Source organism: Lagenorhynchus albirostris, chromosome 12 (genome assembly GCF_949774975.1).
Source record: "Lagenorhynchus albirostris chromosome 12, mLagAlb1.1, whole genome shotgun sequence".
Classification (NCBI taxonomy): Eukaryota; Metazoa; Chordata; class Mammalia; order Artiodactyla; family Delphinidae; genus Lagenorhynchus; species Lagenorhynchus albirostris.
Window position 1 is genome coordinate 15877759 of NC_083106.1, and position 24205 is coordinate 15901963.

The 24205-nt window shown below is 46.5% G+C and overlaps 1 protein-coding gene and 1 long non-coding RNA gene across 3 annotated transcripts in view; both read left to right on the plus strand.

Moving 5' to 3' along the window:
* Nucleotides 1–687: 687 nt before the first annotated feature.
* On the plus strand, nucleotides 688–10673 carry LOC132530429 (uncharacterized). The gene is made up of 3 exons (XR_009543800.1): nucleotides 688–767; nucleotides 1282–1343; nucleotides 10639–10673. It is a non-coding gene; the product is annotated as an uncharacterized LOC132530429 (long non-coding RNA).
* A 28-nt stretch (nucleotides 10674–10701) lies between these two features.
* Nucleotides 10702–24205, plus strand: part of ZC3H12D (zinc finger CCCH-type containing 12D) — a 35286-nt gene continuing 21782 nt past the window's right edge. The window contains exons 1-3 of one of the 2 annotated variants that reach the window (XM_060167652.1): nucleotides 10702–10729; nucleotides 11772–11945; nucleotides 19308–19682. In XM_060167652.1, coding sequence (XP_060023635.1) covers nucleotides 19378–19682 — 305 coding nt within the window. In that variant the 5' untranslated portion in view covers nucleotides 10702–10729; nucleotides 11772–11945; nucleotides 19308–19377. Of the gene's footprint in view, nucleotides 10730–10760; nucleotides 10853–11771; nucleotides 11946–19307; nucleotides 19683–24205 lie in introns of those variants that run through there. The other variant, XM_060167651.1, reaches the window with a different exon arrangement.

Sequence of the window (24205 nt, forward strand, 5' to 3'; positions counted from 1 at the left end):
GGTGATCCAGTTTCTCTGCATCACTGCCTATTTGGTATTTTCACTATGTTTTTTTTTTTTTTTTTTCCACTATGTTTTATTTTAGCCATCTGGTAGATGTATAATGACATCTCACTGTGGTTTAAATTTGCATTACCCTAATTGCTAACGAGGTTGAACATCTTTTCATGTACTCATTTTGTCATCTTCATATATCCCCTTTGGTGCAATGTCTCTTCATGGTTTTTTGCCAATTTCTAATTGGATTTTTTTACTTTGAGAGTTCTTTGTATATTCTAGATACTAGGTCTTTGTTGGGTATGTTGTTTGCAAATACTTTCTCGCAGCGTCTTGCTTGTTTTTTTCATCCTGTTAACAGGGTCTTTGTAGGACAAAAGATTTTCGTTTTATTCAAGTTCAGTTTATCAGTTTTTCCTTTTGTGGACCGTGCTTTTGGTGTCAAGAATAAGAATTGTCTAGCCCTGGATCCTGAAGTTTTTCTCCTACTTTTCTTTTTCTAAAAGCTTTGTAGTTTTAAAATTGAAGTCTGTGATCCATTTTGAGTTAATTTTTTTTTGCGGTATGCGGGCCTCTCACTGTTGTGGCCTCTCCCGTTGTGGAGCACAGGCTCCGGACGCGCAGGCCCAGCAGCCATGGCTCACGGGTCCAGCCGCTCCGCGGCATGTGGGATCTTCCCGGACTGGGGCACGAACCTGTGTCCCCTGCATTGGCAGACTCTCAACCATTGCGCCACCAGGGAAGCCCTTGAGTTAACTTTTGAGTAAGAGGTAATACTTAGGTTGAGGTTCTTTTATGGATATCCACTCACTCTAGCATGATTTGTTGAAAAGGCTCTGGCAGCTTTTAAAGGTTTTTCTTTGTCTTTGGTATTCTAGAGTTTCACTATGATGTGTCTAGGTGTGGATTTATTTTATTTATCATTCTTTGTATATAATTTCTATGTTTGATGGCTTCATACTTTTCACCATTCTGGAAACTTCTCTACCATAATATTGCCTCTCCTCTATTCATTCTATTCTTTCCTTTTGCAATTCCAATCAGTTTTTTGTTAAACCTTCTCATTCGGTTCTTTGAATCTTAACTCTCATTTTCCATATGGTGTTTTCTGAATAATTTCTTCACGTCTATATTCCAGGTCACTGATTCTTTCTTTCTTCCTATAAACATAATCGGCTATTTAATCCATCCAATGAATTTTTGATTTCAGTGATTCATTTTTAGAAGTCCCATTTAATTCTTTTTCAAATTTGTATGCTTATTTTTATTTATTTATTTTGATAGGTAAGAAGCGGATTTATTTAGAGAGAAACACTCCACGGACAGAGTGTGGGCCACCTCAGAAGGTGAGAAAAGCCTGTATGGTTATTTTACATTTTCCTTGCTTATTTATTTCCATTCTGTTTTGTTTCCATGGTTACTTAATATTGTGTTTTTGACAATTCCAATATCTACATTTTTTGAGAATTTGAATCTAGTTTTTTTCTGCTAACTTGTGCATAGTGGATTATTTTGTGTTTCTGATGTTTTTTTAAATGGGGGATACATAATTTGGGACTCCCAAGGTATGTAAATTGAGGATGCTTTTCTCCAAAGAAGATTTCTGTTTATTTTTTAGGCTCCAGGTGATGTTATCACTTGGGGCCATTTTAATTTCTTGGCTTACTATTTCCATGGGCATACATAGTGTACTTTTGAACCACAGAATCTAGTGAGAGTTTATAAAATATTAGGGAAGGTACGTCTATTATTAGGATCTATCCCCATCTCCATCATTGCAGAGCTGGGAAGATGCCTGAAGATTTTTTTTTTTTCCTAGCCTAGTCCTTCTCTTCTAATCTCCTGGCTTCATGTGAAAATCTTAGATTCAGTTTCTGAACTTTCTTTCAAGCCAAAAGTCTAGTCTTCATCAATGTCTTTCATCACTGTGGCCTGAGGCTGTTAGTCCCCAAAGCTCTACATTGAGGGCTGGTGGTTTGCTTACCATTTTGTTCATATATTTTTGATCTTGAGGAGTTTCCCCAACTGTCTTACAATCTCATCAATGCATTTAAAGTACGACTGCTGGAACTTATCTGGATTTATCTTACATGTGGATTTATCTGGCATGTGTAGGGAGAGGGGAATGTGAATGGTTACAGTTCAGAATATCCAGCCCACCACACTGCTAAGAGCAGACATCTCTCCGCTAGTATACATAACCCTTAGCCACCAATAGAAGAAAACTGTAATGACATTACATAAGAAACTATCACCCTGAATATAGAAAAATAAACATTGTCCACGCAGAAGATTCTAAAATGTGGTTTGAAAGATGAATGAGCAAGAGAGAAATGATTGCTGACTGTGACAGGAGTCCTGAGAAGAAAAAACTTACTGATAACTAAAACTTGAATTCAATAGGTTCAGTGGGAAGAATAAAAGTAGTAAAAATTTCTGAACCTATTGTTTCAAGGAAAAACTATCCTTAATTGCAATAGCTGATATCTTGGGTATGAAAGACTCTAGTTTTAACAAAGTTGTATGTATGGAAACACTGAGTCCTATTAATCAGAAAGTATTTTTAATGGTGATGACCTCTAATTACAGTGTCCGTCAAGTCTCCTTGACTAGATACAGGGCAGCTGTGGTGCTATGTTAGTATTACTAACAAGTAGGGTAAAGTGACCATGTTTCCTGCTTCTTCTGTTTTGCTTCTCTAGGTTTTAGGTGAACTCTTAAAACCAGGCTCCAGTAATATCTTACTTTTGCTTAAAAAAAAAAAAAGTGAGCTGTAGGTATATATTTTTATCTTTAAGAGGAAAAAAATAGTTATTTTGGGACAAAATTGCTCATTCCTTGTAACTTTGCTGTAAACTTTCAGGTTTGATCTCCCTTACCCGTTGAATTTTCAAAGATTTTGATCGGAACTATTAAAGGCTAAAAGAAGAGAAACTTTAAATAGGTCCATACTTTCACAAACGCCTTTTAGTAAATTGGTTGCTTTTTATTACTGAAAGATATATTTCATACCTGTGTTTTCCACTCATCATAAAAAATTTTTAATCTTGAATTTGACATTTCTTACCCACCTAGATCGAGTCACAAAGAATGCATTATAGATAGTAAAATCGAAATCACAGAAGGCTTACCTTTCAGTAGCTGTTGCTATGAAACCATGTTTTGATGGGAAATTTTAGAGAAGCTTGTGCTTCCTGTTGTTAAATGATAGAATATGGAGATCCCCTTAATTTTTAAAATTGCCCTTTTTAAAAAGCAAGTAACCTCAATTATTCCTTCTAATGGGACACTCTTTGCTCTTACCCTACCTTACCCACCCAGGACTGCTAATTAGGTTTAATTTTATCTTTGCTTCCTCTCCTATTCCTTGTGCATTGAATGGGCAGATGGGCAGAGTTTATGAGAGATGTTTTATGTGCAATTACAAGGTTGTATTGCTATTATTTATTTTACCTAGGACACTAGGATGCTCAAGATACAGAAAGAATCAAAAATATGGTAACTTACGAGCAAGAGAGCGTCCATAAAATGGGAAGTTAGAAAAGTGCCTCTTTGTTGTTGTGAATCTAGAAAAAGACCACAATGACCTCTGGTTCCTGAAAAAGAGAAAAATTTTGTTTAATTTTGTTTCCTCCAGGCAGTGTGATCTGGTGGAGAGAGCTTGGGATTCCAAGTCAGAAAACAAGTCAAAAGGCAAGAGGTGGAGGGAGAGTAATCTGCTGGTCTGACTAAAGCAGAGGACTGTGAAGCAGAGAGCATGGAAAGGCGGGAGGAGATTAGGGAAGGGAGTGAGCTGAATGCAAAACTGGGCACCTTGGACTTGATTTGCCAGGCAGTGGGAAAGCAGAACATATTCCTAACAAAGGAAGCGGCACTGGGATAGTTGAGAAAGTTACTCTGGGAGTCGTGTATAGTTACTCAAGGGTTGGCACCAGATTCCTCAGATGGCACTGCATATGATTCATTTGTCATCTATTGACACATAGCCCCCAATGCAGATTTACATCAAAGCAGGCTTCCCAGGGGAGACGATGTATATATGCTGACACCTTCTGCATTTGCTATCCAAGTTGGTGCAGAACGTGGAATGGGCCGCCCAATAAAATTTGTAAAACTCATACAATCTTGGCGACATAATCACTCATTGAGCATTATAGAAAACAATTCAAATATCTTTGGAATGGTGGTAGATGGACATGCTTTTAGTAGAACTTTGATATGGTGTAGGGTCGGAATGGAGACCCCCTGGCTGAGGGCTGCTCACTTCGTACTGCGTTGGTGGGATGTGTGTGTAGGGCTAGCCTGGAACCGTCCTGAGAACAGGCACCTCGTCAGATTCATCGCTGCACATCTGACACGCAGGAGAGTGCCTCACCTTCGTGGGAAACCAGCCCACAGATTCTGCGATCTCAGCAGATGGCAGTAATGTGGGTTTTTTTGCGGTACGCGGGCCTCTCACTGTTGTGGCCTCTCCCGTTGCGGAGCACAGGCTCTGGACGCACAGGCTCAGCGGCCATGGCTCACGGGCCCAGCCGCTCTGCGGCATGTGGGATCCTCCCGGACCAGGGCACGAACCTGTGTCCCCTGCATTGGCAGGTGGACTCTCAACCACTGCGCCACCAGGGAAGCCCAGTAATGTGTTTTTAACTTTATCATAAGTGGTGTTTCATTATTATGTTGATAATTATCTACTATTCATTCTCTGAAAATAAACCAGAGACACACATTCATGGCCTTTTCCCCTAGCGTGTGCTTATGGGAAAGAATGTGACAGGCATCCCCGTAAAACCTGCTTGATCTTCGGGCTTGTCTATGATGTCTTCTCGCTGCACACCCCCAGCATGTGTAGGCACAGGCCGTGTGCAGCACGTGCAGACAGCCGCTTCTCGGCCGGCCAAGCAGCCCTTGGGCACAAGGACTCAACTCTTCCCGCTACACAGGAGGAGTGTGCTTAGCTTAGTCAGCGGTTACCACGGCTAAGAGCCCTGGGGGAAGACGTTTTGGAGGTTAAGGGGTGTATTCGTTTCCTAGGGCTGCCATTACATATTACCACCAACTGGGTGGCTTAAAACAACAGAGGTTGATTCTCACAGTTCTGGAGGCTAGAAGTCCAAAGTCAAAGTGTCATCAGGGCCCTGCTCCCTTTGAAAGATCTAGGGAAGAATCTTAACTCGCCTCTTCCTAGCTTCTGGTGCTTACAGCTGCATCACTCCAATCTCTGCTTCTCTTCACCTGGCCTTCCTCCCGGCAGCTCTTCTGTGTCTCTGTATCCAGATCTTTTCTCTTGTAAAGACACTAGTCATTGGATGTGGTGGCCACCCGCATCCAGTGCAACAGCACCTTAGCTTGATTACATCTGCAAAGACCCTATGTCCAAGTAAAGTCACATTCACAGATGTTGGAGGTGAGGACTTGAACATATCTTTTTGGGGGGCACAATTCAACCCACTGCAAGGAGTGAGGTGTTGCAAAGTTCAAGAAAAGCCTCTGTAGCACTTTGGCCAGAGGCCAGAAAAGATGCTGTTAAGAGAATATGGAGCTGAGCCTTAGAGCCCAAGTTTCTAGACGTAGAATGTGTTGCAGGTGTTCAAATGTGACCACTTACATCTGCTGTCATTAGACCCAGAGTAGTGCTTTATCTGAACACAAGTATTGTCACTCATTCTACGCCCTTAACCTGGGTTCCTCCACCTGTTTCCCATAGACCTCACACCTTTTGATTCACGGTCTCTCTTCCTTGCAATGGCTAGAGTGTTAGACCATCTCATGTTTCCCTCAAGGCTTTTTGTGAGACAACTACGGACTCCAGAAAATGCGGGTTCCCCAGAGTCAACTGAAACTGTAGGTGTGGTTGCAGCAGCTTTAGGGAGCTTTTCCAAAATGCCAGCTTATTATAATTACATAGATGCACTCTCACGATCTAAGTAGAGACTGTCTCCAGGACCAAACACAAAGGCATTCGAGCCCTCAGTCAGCGACTCAGACACTAAACAATGGGGCAACGAATTCGGTAGCCAAGGGTGGAGAAAGAATAGAGTCAGTTGGACAGTGCCCTGGAAAACCGGTACTTTTCTTACTTCTGGTTGGTAAGAAGGTCTGAGATGCTTCAAAGATTAGATGACCTTTGAAAGGCCAGGCTCTTCTCTTTTTTTTTGCGGTACGCGGGCCTCTCACTGTTGTGGCCTCTCCCGTTGCGGAGCGCAGGCTCCGGACGCGCAGGCTCAGCAGCCATGGCTCACGGGCCCAGCCGCTCCGCGGCGTGTGGCATCTTCCCGGACCGGGGCACGAACCCGTGTCCCCTGCATCGGCAGGCGGACTATCAACCACTGCTCCACCAGGGAAGCCCCAGGCTCTTCTCTTGATAACTTCGAGTACTCTGATACCCTCTGTTTTCCCAACCTGGTAGCTTCATGACGGCCCAGAAATGGAAATCATGACAAAACAACCCATGTGTGAAAGAACATATTAATGATTCAGTTAATTGTATTTTAAAAAATGAAAATGCTTCCTAAAAAAAAAAAAAGCGTAAGTTTTTCCTGAGCTGAGTTGTTTCCCCTTGGGCCCGAGCCTCAGCCCCAGGGAGCTGGGCATGCTTCCTGTCCCTCTGAGCCTCTGCCTAGATTTCCCTCCATCTGGAATATCCCAGAGAACCCAGCCTTCTCTCGGGACACTCTGGCCTCTCCTTCAAAGTCACCCAAGCCACCCTCTCCTCCACGAGGCCTCCTCTGCCCCTCGTGCAGTCAGTACTTCCTCGTTGATGGAACCTCTTGCCCAGCAGTTCTGAATCAGGGGCGATTTTACCCCCAGGGGACACTTGACAATGTCTGGGCCCATTTTTAGTTGTCACCATGTGGAAGGTTGCGCCGCTGGAATCTAGTGGGTAGAGGCCAGATGAACGTCCTACCCTGCACAGGTCAGCACCCACCGCAAAGAATTATCCAGCCCATGACATCAGTGGTGCCGAGGTTGCTTTAGTCTAACGCTGCTTCACGCTAACATTTACAGTGTCTCTGTCATTCTTTGTTGACAATCATGTCACTCAGGGGGCAGAAACTTTGTTTTGTTGGTGTTTATGTTCTCAGCCTGGTGCGTGGTGTGAAATGAAAGTGAAATGAATTTAGCAATTTTTTTTTTTTAAGCAGTGTTTTTATTGCCTTGATCCCTGCACTTGTTTATGGTAACATCTCAGGTAGAACTCAAAGAAAGTGACACATAGATTTTATTTAATAACAAAAATTGTTTTAAATGCACAATTGTTTTAAATGAGATTATTGGGCTAAGCCAATAACAACTGAGGTTAGATTATTGGCTAAGTGATAGAACAATGACAGCAGCTTCCCCACTTGCTTCTGTGTGGTTAGTGGACGTACACTTCCCTGTTGATGACCCAGAGGGTTGTTCTGCTTGTCTCTGGAGCCCTCTGACAGTTTTGCAGTGTTCCCTGGGTGCTAGACTTGGCCATCATAAGTTCTGGTAATCCTATCTTCATTAAAATTTGTGCTCATAATAATAACATCTAACTATTAAGCACTTGCTCTATGCCAAGCACTGTTCTAAGCACTCTATGTGCATTAATTAATTTAATTATCACGATATCCTTGTGAGATAGGTGTAATTATTATCCCCATTTTACACATGAGGAAATAGAGGCACAGGGAGGTTAAATAATTTGCTCAAGGTCACACAGCTAGTAAGTGACAGGGCAGCCCGACTTCAAGTTCATGACACCAAACTGCCTATCCTGATAAGCTTAGGTCTTTTCTCATACAATTTGTAAAAAAAAAAAAAAAAAAAAATCCAGATCATGATAAAAGATCTGATTATGAAAAATAGAAACTTACAACTTTAGAGAAAATCTAGGAAAATATCTTTACAATCTCAGGATAGGGAAGGATTTCTTAAACAAGATTCAAAAAGCACAAATGATGAAGGAAAAGCCAGTAGATTTGACTACATGAAAGGAAAAACATCTGCAGGCCCCAAAACATCATAAACAAAGCTAAAAAGACAAGCATTTGACTGGGAGCTGAAAGCTACAAAAGATATACATATACAAAACATATACAAAAGATAAAGGATTAGTAGGAAGAATATATGAAGGTTAATACCAATTAATAAGGAAAAGACTACGCGGTAGGAAAATGGGCAATAGAGGGAAAAAAGAAGAAAACTATACTCTCCGTGAACATATGAAAAAATCCTCAAGTTCACTAGTAATCGGGGAAATAAAAGTTAAAATAACCATGAGACGTGACATACCATTTCTCACACATCAGGTTGGCAAGAAGCAAAAAGTCTCACAGGCTCAAATGTTCGTGGGGTAACAGAGAAACAAGAACTCCCACGCGCTGCCAGCAGTGCAGTCTCTGGGGAGGAAGCTGGGTGACCTCCAGCAGGGCTGAGCCTTTGCGCGCCCTAGCTACAAACAGCTGCACCCTGTTTCAGCTCACAGAGAAACCAGATCATACAATAAGACTGTTCTTGGTGCTCACTGATGCTATACATAGACGGGAGGTAGCCAAGCCAGGGGTCCTGCCCTGGGTCCATCCGCAGGCTCCCAGGGTCCTGAAACAGCCCATGCCATCTGCCCGCGGGTTCATGTGTTCCTCTCTGGGGAGGGTCTGTACCCCACATTTAGGAACGCTGTCTCCACACCTCCAGGCTGCTTCCTGAAAGTACAGACCTCTGTCTCTTACAACGAGGGCCAGAGTGCAGAAAAAATAGCCTCAGGTCAGACTCAGTGCCAATCTTAAACAGAGCAGAAGAAGGAAGTGTGCCACTGTTCTCCAAGTCTAATAGCTTTAGAGACATGTAGACATTGACCCAGTTACCTCTGCAAGTGGGAAGCTGCTGTCCTCTTTTCAGTCTACCGTAGACAGAGTCTAGTTTGGGGTGAGTGATACAGTACCTAAAATTGTAACCTCTGGCAAGTTACAACTGGGGAGAAATAACCTAAAACAGTGGTGCAAATCTTTTGGCTTCTCAGAGTGGTGGCAGCTAAGTCATTTTAGCTGTAGAGGAATCAAGGTGAGATTTCTTTAAATCAGATTATGTTATTTAAAGTCACCAGATGGTGGCTCTTTTCTCAGGAAGCCAGCTAAGTAATAATTTTTCTGGTCTACATAACATCTCCAAGGTTTCAGACACAGAATTCTAGGATGTCTGCCAAATACTTACTTGTCTGATAGTTGAGCAGATTCAAGCATCTTTTTGGCGAAACTGTTAGCTGCTGGCCACTGTGGTGCCTGTCCTGTGCAGAGGTGCCACTCGCCTGGGGTTGACACAGATCAGGATTCATAAGGTTCACCGCCCAGGTTCATCTTTTATTAAGTTCATAGCATGGTGGCACTTGACAATCTCCGCAGAGAATTCCTTCCTTGACGGGTTTCTATCCTGTACGTAAAAATATTGTGGCTCAGAATCCGGTATTTGGGAGAGATGGTCCAAGGAGCCCCTTTGCAGTGTGTGGCTCTGAGTTCTGTAGCTTTATTTGGCTAGACAGTCAGAGAACAAGGCTCTTGGACAACGTTAGGTCATTTCCCCACAGAAACCCTCTCCTGAGTTGAGGTGTGACAATTCTGCTTTGACGGAGGCTTCCAGTAAAGAAGGGGCATTTGATGGCCCATGCCTCTTCTATAGGACTCGAGCTGAAGATATTGTCTGATATGTTACTTAACATAAGGACTTTGATTGCTCCTAAAATTTAGTACCAGGAAAATATTTACTTCTCTTGAAAACTGTGCGTGCTTTACTAGGGGGTGGGAGCTGACAGGCTACACGTGACCATGTAGAGTGTATTTTGGGGATTTCCCTCGTGGTCCAGTGGGTAAGAATCTGCGCTCCCAATGCAGGGGGCCAGGGTTCGATCCCTCGTCTGGGAACTAGATACCACATACATGTGGCAACTAAGAGTCCACATGTCCCCACTAAAGATCCCTCATGCGGCAACTAAACATGCCGCGATGAAGATTCCGCAGCTAAGACCTGGCGCAGCCTAAATTAAAAAAAAGAAAAGAAAAGAGTATTTTGAAGCCTGATGGCCCTGGGTTTCAATCCTGACTCAGCCACTTACGGAGTGAACTTGGGCAGTTTAGTTACCCTTCCTCAACCCTGATGACCTCATCTCAAAAATGGGAATAATAATTCCTATGCGTAGAGCTATTGTGGGATTAGGAGACTTTGATGGAACGTTAACAAATATACTGCAGGGGCTGGACACATGGCAGTTTATTTTAGAAAATCCATTGTGCCCCACATTTCAAAGCTATGATTAGTGTTCAAATGAGGTGACTATTTTCATCCAGGTTCTAGTACATGTTCTTTTTTTCTTTGAATGATTTCTGGTTGTACTTTTATTTTTTATTAATTTTATGAATTTTCATCATTTAAAAAAAAATTGGAGTATAGTTGATTTACAATGTTGTGTTAGTTTCAGGTGTTCAACGAAGTGCTTCGGTCATATATATATATATATTTCAGATTCTTTTCCCTTACAGGTTATTACAAAATATTGAGTGTATTCCCTGTGCTATACAATAGGTCCTTGTTGCTTATCTATTTTATATATAGTGGTGCGTTGATGTTAGTCCCAAACTCCTAATTTATCCCTCCCCTCCTCTGATTGTACTTTTTTTAATTTAGATGATCCATTCTATAGGTGCTTTAATATTCCAGACTGCGTCCAATCTTCTGTGGGAGACAGACGGGGAATAAATAAAGAAAAGCAGCAAAGGTCTGGGAACTTGTGACTTTATTTCCTCGGCACCAACTCCCAGGATCTAAACTCAGCTTGACCATCTGGCTGACTGTGCATTTCTGGACAGGTCACTTTAGGGGCGTTGTCACTTGCTGGCAGGTGGGCTGCTTTGGGATTTGATTGTGTTCCTTCCTCTTATTCTGACCCCTGATGGGCATCCTCCAGTGCAGGAGATAACCACAGAGCTCGGGGTCTGTTGCCTGTACCTGTTGAGGCTGCAGCAAGCTGGGCTGCAGGATGCTGGGGTCACGGTGTCCAGGGTTAGGCTCCTCCTGCCACAGTGAGAGAGAAGCAGCTGCACACCCCATACAGGGCTGCAGAGAGGGGAGCCCAGGGTCATATAATCCCCAACAGAGGCCAGTGCCCTGATCCTCGAGCTGGAAGGACTTTGTGACCTGCCTGGGACCCCTGTGATGGCAGGCAGTTGCCCACACCCCCCTGCACCGAGTCTCCACAGCCATGTCTGCTCTCTCCCTGCCCTGCCCCCTCTTGGCTCCTGCATTCTGTATTTTTTGTTTGTTTGTTTGTTTTGTTTTGTTTTGCGGTACGCGGGCCTCTCACTGCTGTGGCCTCTCCCGTTGCGGAGCACAGGCTCCGGACGCGCAGCCTCAGCGGCCATGGCTCACGGGCCCAGCCACTCCGCGGCATGTGGGATCTTCGCGGACCGGGGCACGAACCCGTGTCCCCTGCATCAGCAGGCGGACTCTCAACCACTGCGCCACCAGGGAAGCCCCATGCTGTAGTTTTGTTTGTGAAGTTGTGAGCACCCAGCCTCCTAAGGAGCATCTAGGCTCAGATGCTCTTCTCCTCTGGCGGCACGAGTGGGAGCAGCTGTGTCCACTGTCGGAGGCCAGAGAGCTCATGCTTTGGTCTGCGGCCAGCCCTGCCCTCACAGAGCGTGTTTTGCATGTGGTTGTTGAACTTTGATTCAGTGACTCATGCTGAGGCGCAGGCTTTATCTCCCTCCCTCATCTGATTGCTTTCTTCCTTTCCTTTTTTTTTTTTTTTTTTTTTTAAGTGCAAAGCAAAACTACCTTTGCAGCTGAACATGACTCTGGTGAAAGGAAGTGGAGCTTTGGCCTGAAGTGGCTCCCCGGGCCTCGGGGACACCTGGCCAGCAGGGAGGACAGCGTGTGACCGCTGCTGAGGGGAGCACAGCATCCACTGTGAGGGCCCTCGACACGCCCTGCTGGTGAGTGCATGTCCCCTGGCCATCCTTCAGTGTGACAGAATGCTGTCAGACTTGGGTCCAGGGGTGGGAGGAGAGAGACAGAGCACACGGGGAAGGGGGGGCAGTTCTTGGATGCGTGGCGTCCTAGCAATATCATCTCCTTCAATTACTTTGAGGGCTCAGCAGAAAACAATTAGGTAAGCATCTTTAACCTCCTTTGGGTGAAACCTTGCTCATTCTAGCAAAATTGTAGTTAATGTCAAGAGGGCTTTTGTGTACCTCCCTTGAAGGGTTGTCATAGGACTGAATGAGAATTTGTCAAGTGTGAGCACCATGTCTAGCACATAAAAAAATTCTCAGTAAGCTTTCTGTTATTATTTTAAGAAAGAGGGCTTTTGTGGGAGAAAGATTAATGAGAGGAAGCTCTTCAGTTTAAGTAAAAACTCTTGCTGTGGTCTTTGAAGATGTTTTAATTTTATGAACTCAGAAGAACTAGAGCTCTCAAGCACATCTGAAACCTGTCTCCGTGCTCCTGAAAGTATCTCCTAGACTAGATGCTTTTTGGCAGGTGTCTAGTTTCCTGGCAGATCAGGAACGTTTGGCAGTGGCCCCAAATGCCGTCTCCTCTAGAAGATGACCCTGTGGGCTTCAAGAAGGCCTGTGAGGACATGGAAATAAGTCTTCACCTGATGGCAGTGAATGTAATTTTGGCCAGTTCCCTGGAGCCATTAGAATGCTTGGCCATGAACCCTAAGATATGACCTCTTCTCCAGGGCCAGACGTTGTCAAGGTGGGAGTGCCAACACCTGGCACGTGAATAGGTTGGGAGTGGCATTTTTTTTTTTTTTTTTGTGGTACGCAGACCTCTCACTGTTGTGGCCTCTCCCGTTGCGGAGCACAGGCTCCGGACGCGCAGGCTCAGCGGCCATGGCTCACGGGCCCAGCCGCTCCGTGGCATGTGGGATCTTCCCGGACCAGGGCACGAACCATGTCCCCTGCATCGGCAGGCGGACTCTCAACCACTGCGCCACCAGGGAAGCCCTAGAGTGGAATTTTTTTTTTTAACATTTTTATTGGACTATGATTGCTTTACAATGTTGTGTTAGTTTCTGCTGTATCACAAAGTGAATCAGCTATACGTATACTTATATCCCCATATCCCCTCCCTCTTGCGTCTGGGAGTGGCATTTAGTAGAGGGTTTTGTTTTAAACTTTGCTTCAGAGTTGCCCTGGGATCAGGACTGTAAATACTTGTGTGTATGCCTGAAGTAACCTACGACAGCACACAAGAGCAGGAGACAAGTTTGAGGGGCAAACAAAGACCAAGCCAGTCCACCCAGGCTCACAGCTACACTATTCACAACAGCCAAAGCGTGGCAGCAGCCCAGGTGCCACTTGGGTTGCTTGAGTGGATGGATGGATGGATAAACACAATGTGCTATATACGCACAATGGAGTATTATTATTTCCTGCCTTAGAAAGGAAGGAAATTCTGACACCTGCTACAACATGGATGAACCTTGAGGACATTATGACAAATGAGAGAAGCCAGTCACAGAAGGACAAATACTGTATGATTCCACTTATATGAAGTACCCGGAGAGGTCAAATTCATAAAGACACAAAGTAGAACCGTGCTTACCAGGGGTTAAGGGAGGGGGTGGGGACTTAGTGTTTAATGGGGAGAAACTTTCCATTTTGGAAGATGAAAAAGCTCTGGAGATGGATGGTGGTGATGGTTGCTGAATGCCGCTGAAATGCACTCTTAAAAATCGTTAAAACGGTAAATTTTATATTATGACCACTTTGCCACAATTTAAAAAAATTATAATTCCGTTAAAAAAAAAAAAGACCAGACGCAAATCAAAATCTCACGGGCTGAAGTCTTTGCCTCTCTGTGAATTCTTCAAACTCTGACAGCTTCCCTGAGGGCCTCTAGATCTGAGCTGAACCAGAAAACTTCGGCGTGGACCCTGTTTAGAACTTTCTCCTCAGCATGGTGGGTGACTTCTGATGGGTGTCTGTGGTAGGTTTCCCTGGAGCTGGCAAAGGCGACCCAGGAACGGACTTGGGGGTCAGTGTCGTGTGTTGAATGAGGGCTGGCCCTGCTCTGTGGCCGCCGAGCAGCCCTGGACTGCACCCTCTGGCAGGAATTGGGACGCCCTTGGGAGCCTAGTCTCTCCCATCCATTAGCTGTGGGATCCTGGGTACAGCATCAAAACTTCTCTTTCCCTCAGTCTTGTTACCTGCAACGTGAGGAACTCTTTCCATGTCCCAGGGACTTGGGGATTTTCCAAAGGTGACATACCAGCAGGCACTTGTAACTAGAAAACACAGTGCCCATGTGAGCTGCTGTTTCTCTACAGCTCTTATCCCTCTCATTTTCTCATTCTTCTGTTTCTCATTTATTTTTTTCCTTAGGGGCTCTTCCAGCCAGAGGTTACAGCCTTTTTGGCCCAGAGCCCCTCCCTCTGGATTGGCTGATTCTAGAAGACCTGATCTGACCCCCGTTGTTCCACTTGTGAGGTGTCCCTCTCCTCCTTTCCTGCTGTTCTGTCAGGTCCTGAACCCACCTCCACAGCCTTGACACTGAGCACAGAGCAGCATGCCACACTGACCGTTGTCAGAGCTCAGGAGACCTGGGAAGATTTTCAAAGTGTCACTAATCATCTGTGCTGTTTGTGACTTCCAGTCAAGATTGAGGAAGAAAACTAAGATGAAATTGTTCATACTTTCAGGTCTTAAAAATAGAAAGGAAAAAGTAGCTGCTGGCAGTGGTGCAGCTCAAGGGCCGACACAGCTGAAGGGGGAGGGTTGTGACCTGAGGCTGCGGAGAGCGGCCTCCCACCCCCGTGTTCTCCCTTATTTGGAAATTTTATGAGGAAATGAAGTTATTTTAAAGTCTCAAGGAGGGGGGGGGAAGCCTCTGAAGTAGGTGAATTCTTTCAGTTAATTTTGTGTAAAAACAGCCCTCCTGTCCCACACATAGCCTTTCAGAAGTCTGCTCAGAAGAGGAGCCCTGCTGAAACTTGAGGGTTCTGTGGGCAGCTGCCAAGGTCAGGGTCCCACTCCCTCTCCCCTGCCCCAGGGGAAAAGGCCAAGTTTTTTCAGTTTGAAAATGTTCATGTTTCTGTCATACCAGAACGCAAAGTCACAAAACAAATGTGGACTCTCCTCGTAGCTGTTACTTGGTGACCCAAGAGAAGTCACCTGACACAGTCATATTTTGGTTTTTCCATTTCTGTGATGGCAAGGTGTTGCCTCCGTCCTGAACACAACTCAAAGCAACCCATTATTTTGGGCATCTACTTATGGTCAGTCTCTGCCATTTAGTAGCTGTATAGCCTTTACTCTGTACCACTCTGAACCTCAGTTTCTTCATCTGTGAGAAGGGAGTACTTTTATCTACCCTGTCTAACCACCAGGGATGATGGGAAGTTCAAGTAAGAGTCTCTACAAGAAAGCGACCTGGAAACGAAGAACAACGTGAATACAGACTTTTACGTTCGTGTTGCCTGTACTGTCTTTCTTCTCTTTCCTTTTCTCTCGTTTGTGTTCCCTCCCTCTTTTCTTTCTTCTACCCGTCCTCTCAAGCCTCCCTTCTCTCTCTCTTCCAAACCCAAATAAGTGCTACAGAGCAGGCGTAAGCAGGGAGGGGTGGAGGTGGGAGCGACTGGGGCCGCCAGGACTGGGAAGGTTTCTCAGAGGAGGTGACAGTGGGGTTCGGTCTGGTGGAGGAGGGGCAGGCGCTCCGCAGTGGGAAGGGCCCAAGGGGAGGCCTCCAGGCCTGAGAGACCAGGGTCTTTCAGGGACAGTGAACAATCCCTGGTGTGAGGCTGGCCTGCCGGGCGGGTGAGTGTCCCCTTCCTCTGTGGACATTGGGCCAAAGCTGGACCCCGGCCCAAGGGAACAACCTTCCTCAGAGAAAAGGACTGGCCACTGGTCAGGGAAAAGGTGAGACTGAACTAGAGGTATGTGGCCATCGAGACTGGAGAAGGGGTTGCAGCCGTTGTGAGGGGCCTTGCCTCTCATGCTGAAGGGTTTGACATCCACTATTAAGGACCCCAAAGAAATTTTGCTTATGTGGGTTCTAGCTATCTATGCATATGTACCTTATTAGAAACTAAAACTATGAAATTTAAAAATATTCATTTATTTTAAAATCAGAATAAACCAATTATATTAATATAAATGATGTATTTTATGAAAAAGAACTCTATTTTCCAAAACCCCCCAAATTTGTAAGAAGACTGGCACTGATTTACATTTTTTGCAAATCTCTTTAACAGCCAATTTAATAGAAGACCACTTGCTTCTCATATCTGCTTCCACATTCAAGCTGTCACAATATCACAACCACATGTACCCTCTGGGCTACTTCATGGTATGCTCATGAGAGGATGAGAGTGAAAAAAACCCAAATTACACCTAAGCATTATTATGGAAATAGTTTTTACCTTAAAGACTCCCTGAAAGGGTCTTGGGCTCCCCCTGGACCCCGCTTTGAGAACCACTGAAGTGGGCTCAGCAAATGCCTGGTGCGTGACAGCATTGTGGGTTCCCACAGCACTTTATCGCATAGCCTGCAGGGCATTTATCTCCTAGATCTGCAGCCATGTGTGCCCCGTGCTAGCAAGAGGTCTGAGCCAGAAGCGCCGTTGTGCGCTCCTTGATCTAGGGGCTGGGGGAGGGCATGAGGGGGAGGGAAGATGGCCTGGGCAGGGCCCTGACATTGAACAGGGGAGCAGAGGCTAAGGAAAGAGCTGGAAAGACTTAGGAGGAGACCCAGGCCAAGTTGTACAACCTAAGGGAGAAGAGAGTTTCAAGAAGGAGATGGTCCAAAATTTTTGGATTTAAAAATCACAAGGAAGGGAGTGGTCCACAGAGTCAAAAGTCGCAGAGAGTTTGCCTAAGGCGAGGCGTGTGAAGGTGCCGTTTGGATTGGGCAGTTAGGATGTCATGGTGACCTTGGGGGCGGTTGTGGTGTTGCAGCAGTCAGTGGGCCAGGTGGGTGGGAGCTGACAAGGGGAGGCTGCAGGAGAGACCTCTCCATTCAGGAGGCTGGCTTACAAGTGCCCTTGACCTGCCAGCCCCAGGCATTGTGAGTCCTGCTTGGGTTCCAGCACTACCGGGAGATACCCTGCAGGAGAGGGGGCGGCCATGCTGGGAACCCAGAAGAGGGAATGTTGCAGAGGATTCCAACAAGAGACTGGGAACTGAGGATAAAGAACCTGTAATACTGAGGAGAGGATGAGGTGAAATGATAGACGTGTGTGAATGTGCGCTGAGCATGAAGTGTAACAGGGAAAGATCGAAGACCATCTAAATTTCCGTCATTTGGCATATGGATAAACACCATTCATTCATTCATTCAACAAATATGCATTGAGATTCAGCTGTGCCAGGCACTGTTCTAAATGCTGGGGTTACGGTGGGCAGCAGAACTGGTAAACCGGCAGGGAAAGCTTTCCAAAATGCCTTTTTAGTAAGAAAAGTACGTTGCTAAACAATAAGTCCAGAATGATGCTATTTATGTGAAAATCACCTCCTTTAAACAGTATATGTGTGTATCTATTAGATATGCAAGTAAATGCATAGAAAAAACTCTAGAAGGAGACAGGAGAGGCAAGTGGGATTTGGGGTAGGTATGAAGAGAACTTATATCTTTTTATTTGCTATACTTCTACATTGCTTCAATTTTTCACACTCAATATATTTTCGTGATTATTTCTATATTTTAAAAGGCTTTTTGAAAGATGTAGGTCTCTGTGAGTAGAAAAGAGAGAAAAGACAGAGGGACCCAGTGTGTCCAGAGTGTCCCCTTTGGCTCACTCATCTTTTTCTTGTAAACGTCTGTCAGGCTGCAGCCCACTGCCCAACACTACCCCAAAGGTGCAGGCCAGGCAGTGATGGCTGAGTGGAAAGGATCAAATTTGGGTTAGGCCCTTCTATTTTAGAGGTTCCGTAAGATCTGAGTTCATTGCTAGGGAAAGCGTACCAGTGCACAGAGCTGAATTTAGGTCAGAGCGTTGTGTTTCTGGGAATAGAATTCACCAAGGGGCGTTTTCCCCTATTTAAGCCGCAGAGCTGTATTAGTTTGCCAGGCCTGCCGTGACAGAATACCACAGAGTTGGTATTTATTTTATGCACGTATAATATGTATACAATCGGCCCTCCATATCCTCGAATTCAACCAATTGTGGATTCAAAATATTCGAAAAAAAATCCCAGAAATTTCCCAGGCCCAGGCCCTGGAAGGCTGAGCCCCTCACCTGCTCTGGCCCTGGAGAAGCTGTCCCGCCACCTGTCCTCCTTCCTGGCTTGGTGGGGCCTGGCTGAGGGGCAAGACTGACCCACGGAGGAAGGGGGAATCTGTACCTGCTGCTGCTTCCTCTGTCTTGGCTAACCCCCGTTCCCCCCGAACAGCTAACCAAACTCAAAGAGTTCCCAAAGCCTGAGACCTGGGCCATTCAAGCAAAACTTAAATTTCCCACGCCCTGGCAACTATTTACGTGGCATTACATTGTATTAGGTATTGTAAGTAATCTAGAGGGGCTTTAAACTATACCGGTGCATATGCTTAGGTTGTGTGCAGATACTAAGGCATTTTATATAAGGGACTTGAGCATCCACAGAGTTTGGTATCTGCAGGGGTCCTGGAGCCTGCCCCCTGCCCCCAATACCAAGGGATGGCTTCATAGATTTATTTTTAAAATTTTAATTTATTATTATAATTATTATTACTATTATTATTAGCATCACCTCCTCACAGTTCAGGTGGCCAGAAGCCTGAGATCACAGTGTCGGTGGGGCTGGTTTCTTCTGAGGCCTCTCTCCTCAGCTGGTAGATGGCCTTTTGCCCCTGTGCTTTCGCGTGGCCTTCCCTCTGTACCCAGCTGTGTCCGGATCTCCTCTTCTTATGTGGACACCAGTCTTATTGCATTAGGGCCCACTCCACTGACCTCCTTTTACCTTAATCACCTCTTTAAAGACCCTATCTCCAAAAAGTCACATACTGGGGGGCTGGGGGCTGGGGGCTGGGCTTCAACATATGAATTTGGCGGGGGAAACAATTCAGCCATAGCAGAGCCTCAAAAACATTTCTTTGGCCTGTGCACGAATGTCCCCAGGGCTGGGCGGCCTGCTCAGCGGCTCTGGGTCCCTCTGGCCCCCTTGCGGGACCGGGAGTGGGGTGAAGGCCTGGGAGAGCCACTAGTCCAGGCACCGTGGTTGCATCGCAGCTCTTCAAGCACACTCAGCCACTGAAACTCCTCAGGGGACCAGGCCCCGACGTGACTTCCTGACAGATAAGTGGGGGGAGAGAGCACCCGTAATTCACCTCCTCTGCCCAGGAAACACCTGATGGATGCCTTTTCTCTCTAGCTCATGCCGGTAGGGCTCTGCCAGGAGGAGGCCGGCGGCGGGACCCTCACGGGGGCCCAGCTAGCACAGCATGGAGCGCTCGAGAAAGATGGAGTTCTTCCAGAAGCTGGGCTACGGCCGGGAGGATGTGGTCAGGGTGCTGGGCAAGCTGGGCGAGGATGCCCTGGTCAACGATGTGCTGCAGGAGCTGATCCAGACGGGCAGCCGGCCCAGTGCCCACGAGGGCAGCGCCGCGCCCCTGCTCGTTCCCAGGGGCTCCTGTGGGAACCCCGACTCTGCCCAGCGCGGGCTGAGGGCGGACCCGGAAGAGGACAGAGGAGGCCCAGCCAGTTCCTTGCGACCCATAGTGATCGACGGCAGCAACGTGGCAATGAGGTAGCTTTCTTTGTCCCCTAACCGCGGGCGGGGAGAACTGCCCTTCTTCTCGGTGGGTCTGTCCGAGGAGCTTTGGAACCCATGGATGGGGCTTGGAATCCCCATTCCATCCCTCAGTAGCTGTGTGGCCTTCAATAAGTCAGTTAACCCCTCTGAGCCTCACTTCCTCCCCCTGTAACGTTGGTCTACAAGCTCCATAGAAGGTAATTGTAAGAACTGGAGCTGCACAGAAATGCCTAGCGCAGTGCTGACACCAAGTAAGTGTTCAACAAATGGCAGCTTTTATCGTACTAACTCAGGAATAATCGGGGAAGAGCCTAGAGCTGGGCCTTGGTGAGCACGGCTCCCTGTCTGGTGTCTGTCCCTAACCAGCTGTGTGACTCTGGGAAAGCTGGGGTATCTCAAGCTTCCTCCTCTGTGACACAGGTCAAGAGAGAACTCTTCTACTCCCCTCAAGATTATGAGAAGCAGATGGGAAAACGTAATACTTGAACCGTGCTGGAAGCCCTCTGCTGGGGGTTGTGAGCCGTGCTGGTGGTGGCCCTGGTGGTGGAGTGGCTCCCTAGCTGGGTGCGGGAGGTGTGCTTGTGGCGCCTGAGCTCTAGAGGCAGTGTTATACTGGTGTATTGGCATCCTGTGTGTTTCGGTGATGAGAGCTTCGCGCCCCAACTCATCTTTCCTGGAGAGGCCAAGTTCAGCTGAGGGAGAAGCTCTGCAGCCTCACCCACACTCCGCGCTGGGCATGGAGGAGGCTTTGCCCAAACAAGCGCATTATTTTACTGTTTGGCTGGGCTGCAGCCCCGCAAAGGGCAGAGCCGTAGGAAGGCGGTCACTCACAACTACAAACAGACGCTCGTCCCTTTCCCAAAGCTGAGCCACGTGGATGGAGAAGAGCAGTGTTATCAGTGCTGAACGTGTCAACAGGGTATTCTCTGGCTGACAGACCGAGTGGTCTTCCCTGAAAATTTGGGCTCGCTTTTTTGTTTGTTTGTTTTTAAATTTAAAAAAAAATTTATTATTTGGTGGCGCCAGGTCTTAGTTGCAGCAGGTAGGCTCCTTAGTTGCGGCATGCATGTGGGATCTATAGTTCCCTGACCAGGGATCGAACCTGGCCCCCTTGCACTGGGGATGTGTGTGTCTTAATCACGGCACCACCAGGGAAGTCCCTGGGCTCACTTTGGATTGGGCGCTGCAGGACAGAAGTGTGGAAAGGTTAACTCAAGATGGCCCAGGCTTGGGGGTAGTTCCAATATGCCCTGCTTGGTGTGTGGGACAAGTTCATTCAAGCGTTCATTCAAGTTTTAGCCAGCCAAGTCTCCCTGGCTTGATTATGTCAATAGGCAATGGAGCCCTGCCTTTTCCCTGGGGCCTAGGAGATGGTCCTTCGGTCTCTCACGCGTGCTCTGTGGAGGCACCAGATAGGTGAGACTCTGAAATCCTGCTTAATTCAAGATCTCTGGGGGAGTTAAAGGGATTTTTAAGAATCCAGTAGGTTCTGAGCATCCTAGGAAGAAAGTCTGCTGGGTTCTGAGAGGGGCCTGGCCTCTGCCTGGTCTGGATGAGGCATCTCTTCCTCTAGACATCAGTAGAAAGACATGGGTTACATGTAAAGATTTTTTCGATATGGACCATTGTTAAAGTCTTTATTGAATTTGTTACAATATTGCTTCCGTTTTGGTTTCTTGGCTGTGAGGCATGTGAGATCTTAGCTCCCCTACCAGGGATCGAACCCGCACCCCCTGCATTGGAAGGCAAAATCTTAACCGCTGGACCGCCAAGGAAGTCCCTGGCTTGTATTTAAAATAAGATGATATTGCTTAAATCGAAGACCTTTCCAGTCCTAAGATTATATGAGCTCTCCGATTCCAGATCAAAAGAGCAGAATGGCTGCAGGGTAAAACAACTACTTCAGATGCTACAGGAAAGCATTCTCTCTTTGGGGACCAGACTTTTTTTTTTTTTTTTTTACTATTTATTTATTTATTTGGCTGCACTAGGTCTCAGCTGCGGCATGCAGGATCTTCGTTGCCGTGTGTATTCTGGCGTGTGGGATCTTCTTAGTTGCGGCATGCCAACTCCCAGCTGTGGCATGTGGGATCTAGTTCCCCGACTAGGGATCGAAAGCAGGCCCCCTGCACTAGGAGCGCAGAGTCTTAGCCGCTGGACCACCAGGGAGACCCTAGGGACCAGACGTTTTTTAGGAACGGCTACAATAGGGTGATGGTGGAGGGTTTTCTTTTGATGAAAGTCTCTGTTGCTGCTTGGAATTCACATTTAAACCACGTCCTCTATTTGCACATGACCTAGACGTGTTCTGGGTAAATCCATTTAGTCCCACCCTGCCCTCACCTCCTACGATTGTAATTAGTCTGTGGCTTACAAATGGAAACCATCTCTCAGGCTTATTATGAACATGTGTGTGTCAGAACATGAATTCTTTCAGACTTGTGCTGCCTAAAAACGACCTCAGATACCTAGAACACATGTATTTGTGTGTGTTCTCAGGGTGTGTACGTACATATATGCACGTATACACAAACATCCCCTCCCCTGCCCCCCTGCATCCCCTTAGTTAGGAACAAAAAGAGAAATTTCACAGCTCCCTGAGGGTGGGACTTAATTTGTTCAAAGAGCCGTCTGGGAGAGAGCTGGGGTCCGATGTTCAGATCCACACCTGCTCCTTCTCCTGCAATAACACCTCCCGTGTCCTCCAACCAGAGTTTCAAGAGGACCCCTGACCTCAGGCTCGGCCGGATCCTCGTTTGTAAAGGACAGCTCCCAGTGTGGGGCGCGTCTTTAGAGGGGCCAGATTATTGAAACCCAGCATGGTGTCTACTCGTCATCTGCTGACCTCAAAACTCAGTTAACCTCAGAAACATGGTTTCTGAAAATTCTCCTTCGCTGAAGTTTTATAGTATCGCAGGCATTGCCATTCTCTGTTTTTGAAGATGCTGCTGCTTCATGTGCTGTCTGGTCCTGGAAGGAGTGGGGAGGAGCCTAAAAGACAGGTTGGGATGCATGTCCTTTCTGCCCTGAGCAGGTGAGAAGCGTGTCTTCTGTTGGCAGCAGCATCCTATAGGGTGCCTGTTGCCGATTTGCTGACTGTGGCTTTGTCCCCTGGAGCCTGGGACTGTGTCTGCCTTTGCTCACAGAGAACAAGAGCCTGACTTTTCAGCCATGTTTTTTTTTCTCATTATCTTTGGGAAGTTGTGTTTCAGTAGATCTTTAAAGACCAAAAAAATCTGTATTAGTTTCTATTGCTGCTATATCAAAATTACCACACAAATGTAGTGACTTAAAACAGCACAAATGTATCGTCTCGTAGTTCTGGAGGTCAGAAGTCTGGCCTGGGTCTCCCTGGGTTGAAATCAAGGTGTCAGCAGAGCTGTGTTCCTTTCTGGAAGCTCTAGGGGATGATATGTTTTCTTGCCTTTTCCGGCTTCTGGAGGCCACCTGCATTCCTTGGCTTATAGCCCCTTCCATCTTCAAAGCCAGCAGTGGCCTGAAATGATTTACAAAAAGTAGAATCTGTACATATATTGGTTCCCTTGGGAGAAGATCCACAGCTTCCAATAGCTACTTAGAAGGTCTGTGATCCCCAAAATGTAAAGAAACACTGATGTAGAATGAGCAGTTCTAGATAATGTCATGCTTTACGGCAGGGCGCTAAGCCTCTCCATTAGCACAGAGAATGTGAGAGGGGGTCATCTGTCCTTGCCTCTGACCATCTGAGTCGAGAGAGGAAAAAGCACAGGAAGGGCCTAGAAGGGCTTGGCCAAGATCAACACTGGCTCCATCAGACCCTGGCCTCCAGCCTTGTGCTCTGACCATACCATCACTCTAGGAGTTTCCATGGGCTCCTGTCCCCAGAGCCTCAGAATGTGTAGCCCAAGTCTATTTGTAGTGGCTGAACCCAGTAGGCCTGGGGTGGCTGCTCTCTGGAGATCGGCAGTGAGGGTCACTGGCCAAGTGCTTTTAAAGATAAGTGGGAATGTATTTGTTCAGAGCACACATCTTGTTCAAGTCATTTCGAAAGGACCGTACCACCCAATTCCAAAAACCTCCCATCTCCTCACTGTAACAACAAAAGGAGTCTATTTGGTTCTTACAAGCAGGAGCAATGGCTTCACTTATCATTTCCTAAGTGGTGGGTCAACTTCAATGTGAATTCTAAGTTGCAGTGGCGGACGTGTAAGATTGGGACCTGGGAAGCAGACCTCATGCTTGTCCGTAGTTTTGCTGAAATCCTTGTATTTCACGTAGGAAGCTAGGGAGGTCAGGAGCAGGGGACAGAACATAGGGCTTAATAGTCCGAAGATCTGAGTTGTGACCTCTAGCCTAGGGCTGCCCAATAGCGCAGCTCCTTGTGACGATGGAAAGTTCTTTACCCGCATATGGTGGTCCGTATGGTGGCCGCTTGCTACATGGGGCTGCCCAGCACTGGAAATGTGGCTGGTGTGGCAGAGGAGCTGAATTTCCAATTTTATTTCTTTTGAATTAACTTGAAGTGTAAATAGCCACAT